The sequence below is a fragment of the Empidonax traillii genome, unplaced genomic scaffold, assembly GCF_003031625.1.
Source record: "Empidonax traillii isolate 1590-97213 ecotype Southwest subspecies unplaced genomic scaffold, ASM303162v1 scaffold25:size3598162, whole genome shotgun sequence".
NCBI classification, from domain to species: domain Eukaryota; kingdom Metazoa; phylum Chordata; class Aves; order Passeriformes; family Tyrannidae; genus Empidonax; species Empidonax traillii.
This window is the reverse complement of record NW_020955218.1, coordinates 2615312-2633566: the sequence shown is the minus strand read 5'-3', so window position 1 is coordinate 2633566 and position 18255 is coordinate 2615312. Positions and strand designations below refer to the sequence as shown.

The window sequence follows — 18255 nt, the reverse complement described above, 5'->3', positions numbered from 1 at the left end:
CGTAATTGTCATTTTCATCCTTCTCATTAATCAGGAGAGAGTTGTAGTAATCAAACTGTTGATGAAGACAATGGAAAAGAGAAAGACGAAGAGAGAATAAGACATTCTATAAGACAACTATTCCCAGTGCGGCCAAAAAAAACACTCTTTAAAACACAAAGAAGGGACATATGGGGAATTGGGGCTTCAAACAGGATCAAGATGAGCAACAAACAAGCTACTACCAAGTGAAAATTGTACAGCTGCCAAAATGATGATTGTTGGCCATTTTCTTATTGTCAATAAGAAATGACTGAAAGCATGGCCATAGCCCGGAGCAGAAGGGCTACTGAAGAGCAAAGGGATGCAGTGGCAGACTCCTGTGGTCCCTCAGAGGTGATTTAAGTGATTAGCTGGAGAGGTGGGGTGTCTCACTGGGCCTGGCTCCCAGGTTTAATACGAGGCATGTCAGTGCTGACCTTACTTGCCCTGTCCCTACAGCTGTCATTTACCAGGGTTAACTCCTGGTATACATCCAGCCAGGATTATCCCCTCATTCTGTCACTCCAAGTGGCAGGAACTCATCAAGAGCAAAGGATCAAGCAGAAGGTGCTCAAAGACAACGCAGTTTCCCCCCTGTGAAGGACACTGGGGATTTATTATCTACAGTCACTTCAGTACATTTAGGACATTCTTCGTCCTTGGATAACCTGTTCTTAAGATGTTTTTGGTGATTTTATCTTAGCCAGAGGCTATTTAAGGATTTATGTTCAAATACCATCAGTATTCAGAGGGTGCAAATACCAAATCCTACACCTCAACTCACCCATGACCCTTACTGGGAATGCAGGTGACCCAACTACCATTACTAGTGTGATTCTTAAAAAAAAAAAGAAAAAAAAAAAAAAAGGTGAGAGAGACAAAATTAGTAGCCAGCTTGATTTCAACAAGTGTTTTCATTCTCAGCTTTTCCCAGCGCTGAGATATCTACTTGCAGGGGTAGCCTGCACTTCTGCTAGTATATCTGTGCTTGTACTATGGACAGAGGACTTCCTTGAACAGAATTTTCACTCCAGTTCCCCTCACCAGCAATAATCCCATAGCTTGGCCACAACTAACAGTTATTAACAGAAAGCCAATTATCCAAATTGCTTGGACAGCACCAAACTTTCACCTAACGGAAGTCCTGACAAGTGGGTGTCTGTCTGGTAGAGAAAAGGTGGTGGGAGCTGTTGAGAAAGATGGTGAGAAGCTCAGTTCATTTGGATTAACAGTTTGCTGTGGGTATTTGTAACAGCATCCTCCTCATTGCTCATTCACACTCAATTTTTAGCTCATTTTCCAGTCAAGTAACCCACCAAGTGCCAGCTAATCTGCACTAACACATCACATAACGACAGTGTTGGTCTGCAGTAGAAGTTATGCCAGTAATATCACACAACATAATGTCTTCCCAAATCCTTCCCCTCCCAAAGTCAAAGGACTAATCTGCTTGGTGTTACTGGATTTGGGATATGCCAGGGGAGTCTATTACAGTAGTCTCTACACAAGCTGAATGTCCTGAAGTCAAGGAGATTCCTAACCTGTCCAGGAACCTGAGGTGGCTGGGTTCCTGGCTAGGCCTGTCTTTTGGTTGGTCTCTCTGAGGATGTGTGTCACTTTTTGTCACTGACCGGGATAAACTTACCTCCAGTGAGGAGTTGTACTCATGGTTCAGATCTGCATCTTCTGCTGCTTCCACCAACCTCTAAAGCAAGCACACAGAAAGAAAGATGAGTGGGTGTTCTGACAAGCCCTCCAGAAGCTCTTCCAGCTGTATCAGCCATTCACACAGTTAATGAAAAGATATGACTGCCTCCTTCACCATAAAGGATCACGGAGCTATAAACTTCCCTCTTTCCCTCCTTTTCTGCTGACCTATCATTCTGTGGTGCAACTTTACAGCTTGGAAGGTGTATTTGCAGCTATTTATTGCCAAGTGTATTCACACCTATTTACTGCAGAGTCCCTGCTAAGCAATTTTAGATATCACAGGACATATACAAACAGAAACAGGTCCATTTGGAGAAACAATAGACAGAGATTTCATTTCATTTTCCGTGAAGCCTTCCAAAAAGCCATGGGAAAGGCTTTTCAGGCCCAGCTTGATGTCAGTATCTCATCAAAGGAAAAGGCCTTGTGGGAGTCTCAGTCTGGTATTGTTACCGAGACAAAGACTATGACTTGATTTCATAAAGGGCTCAGTGATGCTGTGGCCATTTATAAGCTCTTACCATTTATGGAAGGCAGTAAAATCAGCCAGTGTTCTCCAGTATGATGCTTCAGGGCACTAATTCTCAATTGATACAGGCTGGGAAGGAATCCAACTAAACATGTACATGTTTTCAGGGTTGCACAATCAGCAACAGTCTCAGCAAAACTACGTTTTGCTCCTTCACAAAGGATAAGGCAATTCAAGCACTGGAAAAGTCTGGCTAAAAATTTCATGTTGTGGGCCAAAGCTCTGGGTTTAAATATGCCCACATTTCACTTTGAGACTCAAATGATGTGTTTCTGGATGACTTTTCCACATTAGACGCCTTAAACAGTCAAGGCTCTGTGACTACAGAAATATGCTTTTCATAGAAGGTAAATACACAGGAATATGATAAATCCTTAGATGCAGGAAGTAAGAGGGGCCATAATGACTACCTTCTCTGATCTCCCACACAGCAAGAGCTCAAGACCTCTTGCCACCTCCTCCACACTTCCCCATGTACACAGCTAGAAATCCAAGCACCTTCCTTGCAGCTCATGTTCAGGGGGTGAAGAAATTTCCCTTGAGCCACACACACAGCTGAAACAAGCTACCAGTCTTCAGTGACCAGAATGCATTATGCAAGGATGAACTTTATTTTGACTTGCGAGAGGATTTCCCCCCTCCTCTTAAAACAACTCTTGTCTCCTAAATGGGTGTTCATTCCCTCATATTTATTCTTAGACTTTTTTTAATCTTATTTCCTACTTTGGGCTGAGGGAGAAGCCAGCATTCCCTTGTCTGAACGCCCACATCCTCCCACCAGTGTCTGCTTAAAGCTCAGAGTGATCAGCCAGCCGCACCAGCAGGAATTTGGTTGGGCAAAGTCCTCACACAACCTCTGCGCCCACACACTCCTGGAACAGGCAGGAGAGCTGTGCCTGCTGCTCTGGGGCTGACAGGAGAGGACTCCCTTCTCAGAGCCCCAGAGGTCCTACCTCGACAGCTTCGACCTTCCTGCGGAGCATGCTTTCCATCTGCTCCGAGAACTTCTTCACCAGCTCCAAGCCATCCACCTCTTTGATCTTCAGAGTTGGCTCCACATCTTTGTACTTCTACCCAAGGGAAAAAAGAAAATCCTGTTGAGTAGGAGGCTCGTAAGGAGTGAGGTGAATCTTTTATTGCTGGCTGGGTATTGTCTTTGGTGAAGAAAGAGGTATTGAAGGAACTGCTCTGATTTATCCCCTTCTCCCATCTTTGCCTTTCCACCCCATAATTTGGGTGGGCACAGATCAAGGCTGTAACTTGAAGCATTTTGACTAAGTAAAAGCAACTGAACCAATTGTGAGCTTGTGGCTGTTGAAAACAGCAGTGTACCTGAAGTTATCAGTGCCTACAAACTGGAGAGAGAGAAGCAGAAGGACAACTTTTAAAAAAAACCAAAACCCTAAACCACTCATTGTGATTACATCCTTAACAGCATTAGACACGTCACATGCCTGAAGTTTACTTAAGGCAGAGGGAAGGGCAAGGGAATAGAGCTATATACTGTCATTAACATCTCCTCCTATGTCATATGTGCTCTGGGACAGTAGTGGGAAGGATGTCACGCTAATAGTGCATGCGCTGTCCTCCCACAGCATCATCATATCTGTAAGGTAACTTGCCAGGTCTCCAACAAGAAGGGTCTGCTGAGTGCTTAGGTGGGAGACTGCCAAGGAAAGTTAATATAGACAGTTATGATGCTAATTATCGGGCACCCAGGAGCGTGCTTTAGGCCAAGAGCACCACAGAGGCATTTCTCAGAACCTAGGAATTAGAAGCATGGCTACTTAGTGCTGTCTCCACTGGGAGAGATGCTGTAATGAGAAGGATCTGGATCTGACAGCTTTAGAGATAACTAGTTTCTTCTGACCAGGTTTCATATAATCTAGGCATTAAGAAACCCAAGAGTACTCCCAAACTGTGTAACTAATCTGCCTCCTTAAATCTGCCCTTTCAACACTGGATGCAATGGCCTTTATTTCTACGTTTCAAAAAATCCCACAGCTAACAGAGATAGCCAGAGAGAAAGAGTAAAAACACCTGCCTAAGGACACAGTATGATTAACCAATTCAGAAGAGACAGAGCCTTATCTCCTCAGCAATATGGAAACACGAAGGCAACCAATTGCAATTCTCTGGTCTCTCATTATCATTTTTTTTCTGCACTGTACTCAAACCCCCTTCATGCTGCGCTAGCAACCTCAGCCAGAGCTGGACTTCTTGTGCTGGGGAAAAAAAAAAAAGAGGTGGTGAAAAGGGTTAGGAGATGGTAGGGGCTTTGGTAACACTTCTGAATTAGAAGAAAGCAGCAGAGAAAGGACTTTGCATGTCTTTAGGGTGAGTGAGCAGAGCCCCTTTTGTTCAAGCAGCTCCTTGAAGTTCCTGTTCGGGAGGGCAGCTGAGCACAGGAAGAATAAGGAATGCCTCGAGGATGGGGCAGGCTGAGGAGGTCAGACAGAAATAGCAGCAGCATCCAGCCTGCAGCAGGCATGGCAGGGAGGCAGCTCGCTCTGTCTGGCACGATTAACAGCAAGGGTTTTACTGGATTAAAAACGCCAGGCCTCGCATCCTGTCCGCTACGGCTGCCTAGCTGGGACAGGCAGGCAGGGGGGAGGAGGAGGTGGGGTTGAGCACCAAGGTTAGTGTAACCATGCTGCAGGAAGAGGGATGTGCAGCCACAACCCCCCGGCTGAGGTCCCTGGCTGCTGACAAGACCCGAGCACATCCCAGCTGGTGTCTGTCCCATTTAGCTCGATGTCATAGTTTCGTCGGGAGAGAAGTGATCTCTGCCAGGCCAGGCTTTAATCAGGCCCTCCTCGGGGGGAGGAGGGTAATCTCTCCTGGGAAAGCTAACAAGGGAGGTAGGGGGGAACAACATCAGCACGGGCAAGCACGCGCTTCACAAAGTGACCTACCACCGGTTGCCTCGGGTCACATCTTCACTTAAAAACCAGGTCTTTTCACCTCTCAATTATTTTTTGATGTGCTTTTCACACATTGACAAGCAGATGTTCATAGGGTAAAAGTAATAACGGGAATCATAAGCAGTCTGCTAACATTGTACATGCCTCAGGCCCAAGATCTAACCAAAACTGGGAAAAAAACAAAAACAAAAACCAAACCAAACTATCCCAAAAAAACTTTCTGCAAGTTTTGGTTCACTGAAAGAATACATCAAGTTTCAGCTCAGATCCTCTTTGAGCTTTTTTCCTACAAACGAACCAGCAAACCACTTTGTGCCTGTATTTCTGCCACTGAAATCTCCTGCTGTTAATGGCTATTGACTCCAAGAGTTTCTAATGGTGGGCAACTGAGTAGTACTTGTGATTTCAATACTGTTACCAGACACCACAGCTTAAAGAGTCAAAGCAGGTGCTTGTAGCTTGCCAAGATATTCCTGTACAACCTGCATTTAGTGTTCAGTTAATCAGATCATTATAATTTACAGAATGGGAATCAGGCTTGGAAGAACTGGCTGAAAGGGTCTGATGTTGAAAAGAGGCCAAAAAGTTAGCTCAGATCTAGCAGAAAATCTTTTCTTATTCAGCTGTACTTAGCACTCCTTTAAAACAGCAGGAGCAATTCATTAAGATTCGCCTTCTGCAGTGGTGGGGGTGGTAATTTAAAAGTGGAATATCCAGAATTCAGTATCCTAAGTTTTATCTGTGAACAGAGATATGCCACCAAATATATTTTCTTGTTCCCACCTCCATGAAATTTAGCCTATTGAAGTACACAGTGCTGCATTACTCACTGCTAGTGGAACTATATTAAGAGTGTGAAAGACATTCCTTTCATCTTCACCCAGGAAAACGTCTTGACTGAACTTCTTGAGTTTGTCTGGTTTTTGCCATGTAGTTTTTTGTTGAACTTTCTAGTAATTGCAGGGCTGGAGTCAACCCCTGCTGTCCTTTCTCAACTCTATCTGCTGGGCAAGGCAATCAGCACCTTGGCTACAGAAGGAAGCAGGAGATAATTCTCAGAAACACCTGTAATGCATGGTTAACACAGTAGAAGAAAATTTAAGTTTGGGGTCTGCTGAAGCTGATGGCGTTTCTGACCCTTAAAGACAAGCCCTGAGAAGCCTCGAGTCACCTCCTGGCATGGCTGCCATCGGTGGGCCTGGGCCTGGTCCTGCCTGCTTGGCCAACTGCAGCAAGGCTGTGGCAAATACCTAATAAGCCACAGGTTCGAATTTTCTGTTCCTCTGCTCTGGGAGATGCTGCTGCCCTCCCCATCCTCACCATTTCACATTGATTCTTTACTCCATCTGTGTTGCCTTCAGCTGTCCCAGGCCAAAGCCAACACTTTAACACAGATCCACTCTCTCTGAGCCAGGTTTTAAGTGTGCACAACGGGCAGGAGAATACAAAACAGTGAGTGCTTCAGTCAACAAGCCAAAGCCACTCTGGCTTTTGCTGCCTCTGTGAGATTTAATTTGATATCCTGCCTGCTCGGGACTGCCATCCATCCAAGGGCTTTCTTAAAGATCTCTGATCCAAGGTAAAAGCCTGCCCCTGTGGATTCAAGGGATGTCTACTGGTTCACTAAGTCTCTGGGAATGATAAATCCTGGTGAGAAGTCAACCATTTGGGTTTGCAACATGATATTAAGGTTGTTCTGGAGGAAGCAAACAAAAAACCCAAAGAAAACCAAGCTAACTCAAAGCCACGAAAGAAAGTTTATGCTTAATGTTAAAGACAAAGTTTACATGCATACATCCAGTAACTGAGAAATTACGGCTCTCAAAGCAACAATAAGCTAGTTATGTCAAGACTATTAGGCACAAGGGAGACATGAAGCAAAACACAAGAAGTGCTGTTATCTCCCAGTTTGTGTTTCCTCAAAGGCAAAATGCCCATTGACTCAGACAAGCACTGAGAACAGAATTGCCTGGACCTCTTGCACTGCACTCCCCACCCTTCTGCTGGTCTGCACGAAGAGAAATATTCCACGTGGAAAAGAGCTCAGAGAAGAGAAAAGTGCCTGGGTAGCAGGCAAATCCATGTGTTTGATTTTCAGAGTTGGGTGTATTTGGCTCCCCAGGCCTAACTCATCCTCAGTCTGTGCCAATGTGATATTTGGGGTCTGCCACCCTGCATGAAAATGGTGCCTAACAGTAAAAGACACATCTACATCCACTTGAAGCACAAGAGGTGCCAGAAGTGCAGAAGGAGCCCTCCAGAATGGTTCCTTCAAGATGAGGATTTGGGAGAAGATGCCTGACCTACTGCTTACTAAAGAAATGGAGGCTGAGAAAAGGACTGAAGAAGTGGGTGCTGGCTGGTTCTCTTCTATTTTCTTACCACAGGGAAATAAGGGGAAATAAGAGAGCTCAAGAAGTGGGGCTTGAGAGTTGAAAGGTAAATCTGAGCTGTTTAAACTGCTTAAGTAAAGTTAGGGCAGGGAAGGACACAACATGCATTTAGGAGATGATTTTGTTGGAGTGTTTACAGAACAAGGCTGGATCCAGCTTATCTGTACCCCCTGCTGGAAGTGACATTTTCCCTCTCAGTCACAGATAACACTGTACTGTACAAAGCACAATCAGTCTGTGCTGTATCCAGGCCCTGACACATCAAAAGCAAACCGAACACCTTCCCCTCTCCAAGATGAAAACTGTGTGTATGGAGCAGGCAAGTGCTATTATTTTTTATAAGTCTGTCAGACCATCAGGAAAATATAGCTCTGCCTTAATTCCTCTTGACATGAGTATTAGATTGGATTTGGTTACATTCAGGCTTCTTTTTTCATCAGAAATTAGTTTTCTTCTCTTTTGGTGAATTACATCCAGAGCTGATAAGAGTTGTGAGCTTTTGTTCAAGATGAGTCTGATTTTTAGTGGTACTATACTAGCATCTACAGGTCTCACATTACCCCTATCCCAAAGGGATCAAGATCCTAAGAGATAAAACCCACAGCATGGACAGAGGTAGATAAAGCGATCGGGTGCAATATATCCAGAGTGCCAGCACAGCTGCCTTGACAGTCACCTCGGTGCCACATCTGCCATCCTTGTCCTCATCCTTGCTATCTTTCACAAAGCTGTATTTTCAAGCTAACTCTGGTCCTTCTTAGTCCCTGTGACTTTAGGACATCAAGGAACATTAACTCCCTTAATGTGTCAGTATAAACAGCCACGGAAGCAGTGCAAGTTGCCTGTGTTGACCCACACCCATACGGCATCAGCCAGATACCTGACTGTCAAATAACCCCAACCTGTATCTCCTTCCCACTGAAGCTCCAGTACCCACCAGAGATGCCTCAGCATGTCACTATTGCCTGGGGACCCCATGGATCAATAGGCAACGTGGAAGCATCATCAAAGCTGCTAAAAGGCAAACTTTTGTCTGCATCAGTACCCTGCTGCAGCTGCCTCGTGGTTAGTGCATGAGGTGCACCTATATCAGTGCTGATAGTTTTTAATTGCATTGTGACCCTTTCCTCCCAAGAAGAACTGATGATCACCATAGACCTTTGTGGTAGATGCTGAAGGCCTTTCTTGGCCAAAGCCCAGCAAAGTTGATGCTGCAGGACATGTTCCCTTGCTCAAGACAAACAGCAGCACTCAGAGGACAGGGAAACAGGGCTCAGCAGCAAGGCAAGGAAAATTATATCCACATCCCCTTTTTTGCACTGGGATACGGGTGTTATTACTAAAATGGGGACAGAAATCAGACACCTAGAAGGCCCAAGAGGCAACTCATTACTTGTCTTGAAGTGAAGAATCACAGAAAGAGTAAAGAAAAAGAACTGAAGTAGAGAAGTGACTGCATTCCTGGGGCCCCCTCCATTCCCCCAGAGCAGCACTTGGGAGGTGCTGATTCACACAGAGAGCAGAGATCACCGAGTCTGAAAGAGGAGCAGCCGTTCACCATTGATTTAAGAAAACTTCTCTACAGCTGCAACTGAGACTATTTGTTTAAAGCCCCTGGAGCTACACCCTTTAATACTAGTAGAGAGTTTAGTGCAACGGAGCCTGTTTGGTGATGAAGCCAAGCAGACCTCTGAAACTCTGGAAGATCATGGCTTCCCAGGGCACCTGCCTCAAGGACCCTGTCCAAAGTGGAGTTTCAAGGGCAAAATTCAAAGGATTGATGAACAACTGGATGAATACTGATGAGGAAGCACTAAGAAATAAGTGCCAGCTGAAGATCTGCGGGAGGGGATGATGGAGTAACAAGAAGAAGGTGAGTGATGAGTAGCAGAGGGGCTGATTTAGACTTGGGAAAGGAGAAGTGAAGGCACTGTATGTGAGGGCATGAAATGATCATCAGAGGGGAAACATGGTGAGAAAGAAACTGTTAGAAAGCTAGAAGGTATTAATAAAAAATGGGACAATTGGGTGTTGTTTGGCAATGGCTAATGAAACAGGAAAGGCATTAAACAGATCACCCTCTGCAGTACATGGAGAATGGGCACAGAGCATCACTCTGTGCTTAAGGATAGATTTGAAAGATAGCTGGAGGTGTCTTATTCTTTCTTCCATATCAGAGGGAAACCTTGTAGGGCTACACAGGCAGATGATGTGAAACAAAAGGAACCCTCACACATTTTGCCTACCTTCTGCAACAGGAGAGAGCCTGAATATTTAGTCACAATGGAGTACAGCTCCCCACCAAAGGCATCTGCCCAGGACTTCACCCTACAAAGACAAAAAGGAAAGGAGAATCAATGTTATTAAATCAAAGTCTGCACAACTGCTCACTTCTTCAGACAGAGTAAACTCCATCTTCCCATGTATAAGCCTGCTGTATTTCTCTAAGCTACTATAACAACAATGACAGTGTTTTTTCCCCAGACTGCTAGCCAGATAAGCAGTAAGGCAGCAGACAAGCATTGCTCTTGGACATTCTGTCCAGGACATTGGTCAGTAAAGGGAAATATTGAGTTCTGCTGGTCTTGGTCACTATGTTTGGAGTTGAAATTTTCTCACCTAACTTTAGAGGTACAATTTTCATCTTAGGTATCATCTGATTTCCTTCTATTGCTAGCAAAGTGAAATAAATAGCTTTCTGCAGACACCTATTTGTCTTCACTGACAGGGCCTGGGGAGATGGGCTAGACACCTAGTGTCAGGACTGCTGAAGAGAAATGAGTGTCAGACCTGGAAGAAGTTGTCAAGATTTACCCCTTGGATTCAGTTCCTGCAGCGATGCAGGACAGAGACTAATAAGGCTGATGAATTCACTGTTCTCACTGCAGATACTACTGCTTGATAATACCACAGTAGATTATGCACCTCATCATTGTAAAGCACTACTCACATTCGTGCCATCCTATAAATAATTGACGATAGCAATAGCACATGGAGAACATACGGATGCTGAAGAGCAGCCTGAACACCAAGCCATCCAAATCAAAATAGATGGCTCTCATAATTGACAGAGCACTTCATCAGAAATCTGTTACACGATCCACATTAGGCAGTTCCACCTACATGCAGTTCCTTCAACAAGGATTCACTTCAGAGAGATGTCTCTAATGCAGTTAAGTGGCCTTCTCCACTTCCCTGAATACACTACTTATTTATGGTGTGCAGAGTCTTACCTATGGCTTCCAGCAGATTTCTTTGAGTCCCAAGCAGACTTTAACCGCAGGGCCTGATCTCCCAGTGCATTGCAGCACAAATAACATACTAACACAGAGATGGGCTCTGCAGTGAAGGCAGCATAGCAGTGGTAGAATAATCACAACAGCCAACTTTAGCCTAGGAAAGCCTGTTTAAACTCCCCTCTTACAAATAGGGACGAGGCAGCCGCAGGCAATGATTTGGAACAGACACAGGGCCTCAGCTCTGATCTGCACCTCTCTCCACTGCCTATAAAAAAAGCATGAGGGAGTGGGTGCCTTTTTAAATCACTCCTTAATTGGCAATGAGGCATTCATGTTTAACCACTGAGTGTGAACTAGCACCAGCTGAAGTAATTTTGGGTTTTTTTGCATTGTGCTCTGCATCTTATTTTGAGAGCCAGAGCTTTTATCTCATCATGTCATCCTCAGAGAAAAAAGAATACAAGTATTTTCTGGGAGACCAGGATTTATTGGGCCATGTCAGAGTTATTTTAGCAAGCCTAGAATAAAAGAGGAAACCAGAAAGAGGGATCCCATGGGATGTTTTCTTGTTTGTTGTAGTAGTGACTAACACATTCTCTTAGATATGAGGATCTCTGGATCAACAGCTAACTCGATGCCCATCTGCTGCTACTGGCTTTATAACTTTTATGTATGAGATGTTTTATGCTGATATTAACTAATATTCTCCAGTCTCCTTACTTTTTACTGCAGAAAAAGAGAACATAAACGTGAAGCTTGGGATAGTAATTTTAGCAGGGATGTTTATTTTTACCCCACTTGCCTTACAAAAAAAGGTGAGCTTGATCCTGGTCTTTCTTTTTAGTGTCACGTCTGTGGCCATATGTGTGCCCCTACTCCTTCCAGCCCTCATCATTTTTCAACCCAGCAGGGCGGAAGAGTCTGTGGTGGTAATTTCTGATTAGTGGGTGCAGTTGAGCATCTTAGAAGTTCTTGAAGCTTCCAGTAACAGCAGAACTCAGATAAAAAGGTTGAGGTTTGTATAATTTTGGGATTTCTGCATGGGTGTTCTATGTGTTGAGTGGACTCTTACCCTGGGAGGGCTCTCCCACCCCTTCTGAGCTCAGGGTCTGATATTTCTGCTGGTCTTGAAGCAGAAATAGGAGATGCAAAGGCAGGGGGACCAAAGAGAAGGCCACAGACTGGCAGCAGCGGAAGGTTGGTTAGAAAGTTAGGGGCCACAGAGGAATTAGAGGCACAAAGGTCCAGAATCCCTGCGTTACAGGTCTGAAGACTGGGTAATTAAAAATATCCGGTGGCATTTCATGGAAGTTGAAAAGGAGGGAAGCGAAGAGGCAGAAATACACTGGCATTTACATATTTAAAAGACAATTATATGCCAGGAAAGTGAGCAACTTTAGAGTACTGGGAAATTTAAAGACAGCCTGCTGAACTTACATATGTTTCCTTAATTTTTTCATAAACAAGTGAGAGAAAAGGTCAGTCTAAAATTCATCAAGTTGCAGAGAAATTTCATCTGAGGCTGCTGGCTCCATCAAGAGCAGATGTATAAAGACAATAGGAGCAGCCTAAAGAGGTCATACCAGGTTGATCTTTACCTCTCCCACCACCATTTCCCAGTGTTTCCAGCAGCTCAAGAAGAAGCCAGCCCCAAATCCTCACAGCTGCAAGCACTCCTGCCCCTGCTGTGGCTGCCTGACAAGCAGAGCTGTGTCCAGGAGGACAGAAGAGGTGGTTTCTGTGCTGAACTTGCAATGCACCCCAGAAGCATTGCTAGCAACTGAGCAGATTTTTGCACTGCTGGAGTTAAAGCTGAGAGAGCTTTGCAAGGATGGGAACGAGTCAGCGGCGAGCCAAGCACGATGCAGCAAAGCCAGACACGACTTGGGGAGCAGCACAGGCCGACTCAGCCTTGTGTCACTTAACTGTGATGGAACCCAGCTGGTATTTAAAAGACTCTGGTTTTTGTGTCCCCAAAATGTCCCCGTGTAACCTATGGAACAGGTCCATTTTCTGCTGATTTACTCCTTTTGGAGCTCTGGCCAACGTGTTTCTCTACTGAAATTTCATTTGAAAAGGATGACTTCTGTGTTTTAGTTAAATTCATGAGTGGATTTGAAACACCAGGGATTAATTCAGCTGTTGGTCTGGTTTCAGTACCAGGGGAGAAAAGCTCTTTTTCTATTGTTTATTCTTCATTCTTGTACATGAATTAAGTTCCAAATTGTGCAAAGTGACGTAAATCTTTTTCTCAGTAGTAAAGGGCTATCACATTATAACTAAACACATCAGAAAAGGATTTGGTCAGAGATTGCCTGCATGTAATCCCTGCACTTGTATTCAGTGGCAAAAACAGCAGAACAGACAGGCTGGCTTCTTAATGCCACAGGTTTCAGTGCCAAAAGGTATTTCCATGCAGTATTTATCCTGGGCATGGAAAGTCAATTTGCATGGTTTGCAGTTATCAGAAGTTGGATTTGATTCTGTGTAGCCACTGTGCCCTTTTTGTGAAACCCAAATCAGAAGCACTTTGCTGAGGAAGGGCTTAATTGGGCAACCAGGTATAAAATTGGTAGCAAAGTTTCCTGATACCCTCTTGGACATCAGCGCAGCTCTTGGTAATTCTATGGGCTGTATTGGTGGGCACATCTGTAAGGGCTTTATTGGCAATTTTTAAATATAAAATATTTTCCTAAACTCAGGAAAGGGCTTGAGCTGACTTGTTGATTTATTGGACATATCTCCTTCTGAAACTGGGTGGCAGACCAGCCCACTGTCCTGTGCCGATGGAGCTACCGCAGCACTCAAGAAGCTGCCCCACAACAACTTTTACCAATCGCGGTGCTGACATTTTCAATCCTTAAAGGATTTAACTTGTCTAAATCAGCTTAACAAGGTGAAGTTTTTATAAAAGGGAGTTGCTGAGAGCTGTTACAGTCCTGGGGGGCTGCCAGGGCAGGCAGCATTGCTGGCAGGGAGCGACCATGCTGGAGGAGCCGCTTGTCACACTAACACATGTGCAGGCGTGGGTGCCCTGCAAACCTACATCCGAAAAGATGCACCAGCACCTAGGCCCAAATGCAGTTCATGCATAAAACACAGCTGTGTATGCTTTGTATTGCAGCTCAGCTTTTCATTCCTTTGCTCCAGAGCTCTGGGAAGGGCTACTACACCCTTTGTAGTGAGGAGGAGCAGGAACAAGTAAGAAGTGCCACGGCCTCTTTTCTCTATTCAGCCTCGTCTCACTAACATCCCCTGACATCCACGCACGTGAGTAAATATGTGTGCACGAGGGCCCTTTTAAGCCAGCAGTGTTCCAGATCAATGCAAGGGATCAGAGCTTCGGAACTGCAAACCTTGCCCTGAATGATCTGGATCTCATGAGTGACGAAGAGACGTGTCTTTGCTCAAACACCCTGAGTCTATCCTCCCACAGCCAGATCCTGCCCAGTGCTGTGCATTCCTTGGGTGTTCCTGCCATGCTGAAAACCAGCAGTGTGTACTGAAACCACCCTGCTCAACTGGGGAGCTGCTGAACTGGGGCCATTTGTGCCCTCTTCCAGGGCTGGATCTCCACAAGTTGCAGCAGCAGCAGGGTTTTACAAACGCGTCTTTAAACTGGTTTTGCCTTCTGCCGCCTAGTGCATTAAGCAGAGCATTAATAGATGTCCAAGTGCTTAACTAAAGCAGTTGAGTATCATTGCTATGCTTGATGAATGTGGAAAAGAGGCATTGCATCCTGCGCTAGACCTGGGCAACTGAATTTGTGGCTCCCGTGACTGTGTCCTCCGCCATGAGCCATCCCTACTCTCGTAAGGAAACGCCACCCCTTGCAACAACGCGCCCCTCCGGAGGAGCCCGCACCCACAGAGCCTGCCACTGCCAGCGAGACACTCCCACCCGCCTGCCATGCCCACGGCATTGCCCGCTCCGCTCCAGGAACACCCCATGACAGAGAGAGAGGAGCACTTACGTCTCCAGCGGGATCTTCGTCTGGGCCCTGGCAGGAGGCAGGAAGCAGAAGAGGCAGAGCATCATCCACGGGACGGCCCAGGGCCCCATCCTCCGCGCACCAACCATCAGCAAGGGGACCGGCCGGCGGGGTGCGCGGGCTCCCCGCCCTTGCTGCTGCCCTGGGGGGGCTCCCGGGCGGCCCCCGCCATCCTGCCGGGCTGGGGGCTCTGCTGCTGCGGGGCCGAGCCCCGGGGCGACCCCGGCTGCCTCTGCCCCGGGAACGTCGCTTCTGCTGCCGGGCGCCGTCGGGGGTCTCCAGCGCAGGGCAGGCAGCCAAAAACCCGCCGGCACCTCTGGTGGATGGGCAGCCACAGGTGCGGGCGGCTCCGTGCCCCGAGGTGCAGCCGCGCCAGGAGGGAGCTCTGCGCCGGGAGCCGCAGTGGCTGCGTAATCCCCTGCCAGCCCCTTAATCCCCTCGCCAAGCAGCAGCAGCCACAGATTTAGGGAAGTGGAGTGGGATAAAATCACCCGGGATTACTCTGATTCCTGAAGACGGGTCTTGGCTTCTCCAGCCGGAGGTCAGGCCGTGCCTGCTTTAAAGGGGTCTCATGCACATCCCGAACACCTCTGCCTGAGCTTTGATCTCTCTCTGATACTGCAGGATGCTGACAGGTCTCTCCGGCAGGTTGCCCCAGCACTGCCTCCTCCCCAGCAGGTGCCTGGGCACTGAGAGTGTGGGGGCGATGGTGGGGTCCTTCAGGTACCAGCAGGTTCATGCCAGCCACTGCTAGGTGCTGAGGTTTGCACAGGACAGGTGAGGCCAGGCAGAGCTGGTGCTTTGGCAGCATCCACTGCAGGTCCAAGGCAATTGCCAAGGAAATTGCCCTCCAAGCCGGGAGTGGGAATCTCACGCTGGCGAGAGAAGAGGGAAAGTGAGCAGTGGGAAGCAAAAGTGGTGTAAAAGAAAGGACTCTGCCAGTTTTAACTGATCACCTCCTAATGTGAATGATTATTTATTAATAGTCAGACCTTGCCATTTGGGCAACATTCAATTGAGATTGCCATCCCCTCGTCTGTGTCTGGAGACCAATGAATCAAAGGAGCCCAGTGGCTGAATTTGATGAATAGCAGGAAGTAGCAAACTGCATGCTCGGATGAGGGACACACTATCAAAGCTCATTATCATCACGAGAAGTATGAATTATAAATAACTACAGACATGGCAGCAGAAAGATTATAAATTACTGCAGCAACCTGTTGAACTGCTTTACTCTATTGCTGCGAATTAAGCCATTTATTAAGAGTATCTCCCAATCATCATTTACACCTTTACAAATGGCTTATTTAATAGAAAATGCAAAGCCATGCTATATTGTTAGGTTTCTCATGAGGATGTGGAGGGGGGAGCTGAGCAACAAAGCACTGAAATCAAATTAAGGCACGTAATATAGATGTGCTATCGAGTGCAGCACTGGTGCCTCTTCTGATTTAACCCCAGCTGGCAACTAAGCCTCACACAGCTGCTTGTTCACACCACCCCTGTGGGATGGGGGAGAGAATCAGAAGAGTGAGAGAGAAAACTCGTGGGTTGAGCTAAAGACAGTTTGGTAAGAAAAGCAAAACCTGCACGCACAAGCAAAGCAGAAAAAATGGGAAGTCATTGGGCAGGCAGTGTTCAGCCACCCCCAGCACAGCAGGGCTCCATCATGTGTAACATCAGTTTGGGAAGACAAATGCCATCACTCTGAATGTCTTCCCCTTCCTGCTTCTTTCTCCAGCTCAATATGCTCAGCAAGGTGCCACACAATGTGGAATGTCCCTCTGGTCAGTTGGGGTCTGTGATCCTGGCTGTGTCCCATCCCCACCAGTATCTTGTGCACCCCCAGCCCACTCACTGGTGGGGTGCTGTGAGAGGCAGAAAAGGCCTTGACTCAGCAGTAACGAAAACATCCCTGTGTAATCAACACTGTTTCCAGCACAAACCCAGAACTCAGCCCCATAACAACTATTATAAGGAAAATTAACTCTATCCCAGCTAAAACCAGCACAGATGCACTTCAAATGGGATAGTAGAAGTGACAAAGGAAATACAGAGAAGGGAATAAAACCATGAGACATGAAATAGAGGTTAAATTGTATGACAAAGAGGCTGAAAGCCTGTGGTGAGCACTTAAGTAATTACAGGAATAACCCATCTGAGGTTAGGATGGTTTCATCATTCATTAAAATCTTTACCCCAGACTGAGTGTCTTGAAAGCTACGATCCTCTTCAGGCAGAAGCTGTGGGCCTAAAGGGCAGAAATTTCCAGATGATGTTCTTAAGTCTGTACAAAAGGTTACATGGGAAGGTTGAAATGGTTGTTTCTGACCCTAAAATCTACCAAAAAAAAATCAGTTTCTGCACACATGAACACTCGTAAGACGGTGTCTTCAGCATACCACGTCAATGCATGGCAATTGCCATAGTCAGCCTATGAAGACCAGATCTGGGTCTTAGTAATGAATTTCTCAAATTGCCAAAATGTTCTGTGAGGGCTCTTGCCCCAAAAAGTACATACAGACCTGCACAATCCCAGGGGGAATCTGTAGGAGAGGGCAGTGCAGGGAAATGTATTTCCTCCCAGAAATTGCAGACAATGTGCCCCCATGGGAACACAGAGAGCTGATTACCCTTCCCCTGAGTCCAGCCTCACACTGGGGGCCACAGGGCTGTACTTCTGCTGCCTTGTTCTTCCTCTGCAGCCTGAAGAGAGGAGAAGATTGCTCTTAGAGGAGCTAGGAACGCTGACAATCAAGGTTGCACTTGTCTGTGTTTACCAGGATTAAAAATGAGGGGTAGCATCCAGGCTGGTAGGCTTCCCTGTCTGGATACTTCAGGGAAGAGATGATAAAAATTCGCGTTCTGGAAAAACAAAAAAAAATCTAAAATGAGATCTGAAAGCAAGAGCATCAACATTTTAGACTGCATTTTCTTTCCACTTTTCAGGGAACTGTATAAATAGTTATTGTGAGTAATTTTTGCAGGATCTTTTCACTGACCCCAGCCACTGTGTGCTATTTGCAGCTGGGACCCACTTTAATCCAGATGGGTTCTGGCAAGAGCCCTTGTCTGGGTGTGTTTGGAAACCCCTGGAACATTGATAGAAAAGGCAGCGAGACACAGGAACACGCTGAACTGGGAGAACTAAATCCCTTTATTTGGATTTATCTCATTTACTGGATATATCTCACTTAACCCCTTAATGATCTAAAATTGCAAGGAAGTAAGATTTGAAGATTAAATGAAAATAGCACTGAAAACTGAAAACCCCAGGTGCCTGGAGGGCCCTTAATGGGATTAGTGTGCATCCAGTTACTTCTGCAGAGCTCAGCCACCACAGTGTGTAAGCACAGTTGGAGCACGGGAAGGAGATAAACAATGGCAGGATCTGACTGGGGAAAAAGAAAATTAATCCTGTGAGAAAGAATGAAAGCAAATACATAAC

At 46.1% G+C, this 18255-nt stretch overlaps 1 protein-coding gene across 1 annotated transcript in view; it reads right to left on the bottom strand.

The window, feature by feature from the left end:
* Window positions 1–14878, bottom strand: part of CACNA2D4 (calcium voltage-gated channel auxiliary subunit alpha2delta 4) — a 127595-nt gene extending 112717 nt beyond the window's left edge. Inside the window, exons 1-4 of the mRNA XM_027905111.1 lie at window positions 14790–14878; window positions 9824–9905; window positions 3214–3330; window positions 1667–1726 (exon numbers count right to left, since the gene is read on the bottom strand). Of these exons, the coding sequence (XP_027760912.1) occupies window positions 1667–1726; window positions 3214–3330; window positions 9824–9905; window positions 14790–14878 (348 nt within the window). The remainder of the gene's footprint in view (window positions 1–1666; window positions 1727–3213; window positions 3331–9823; window positions 9906–14789) is intronic.
* Between the last annotated feature and the right edge of the window lie 3377 nt (window positions 14879–18255).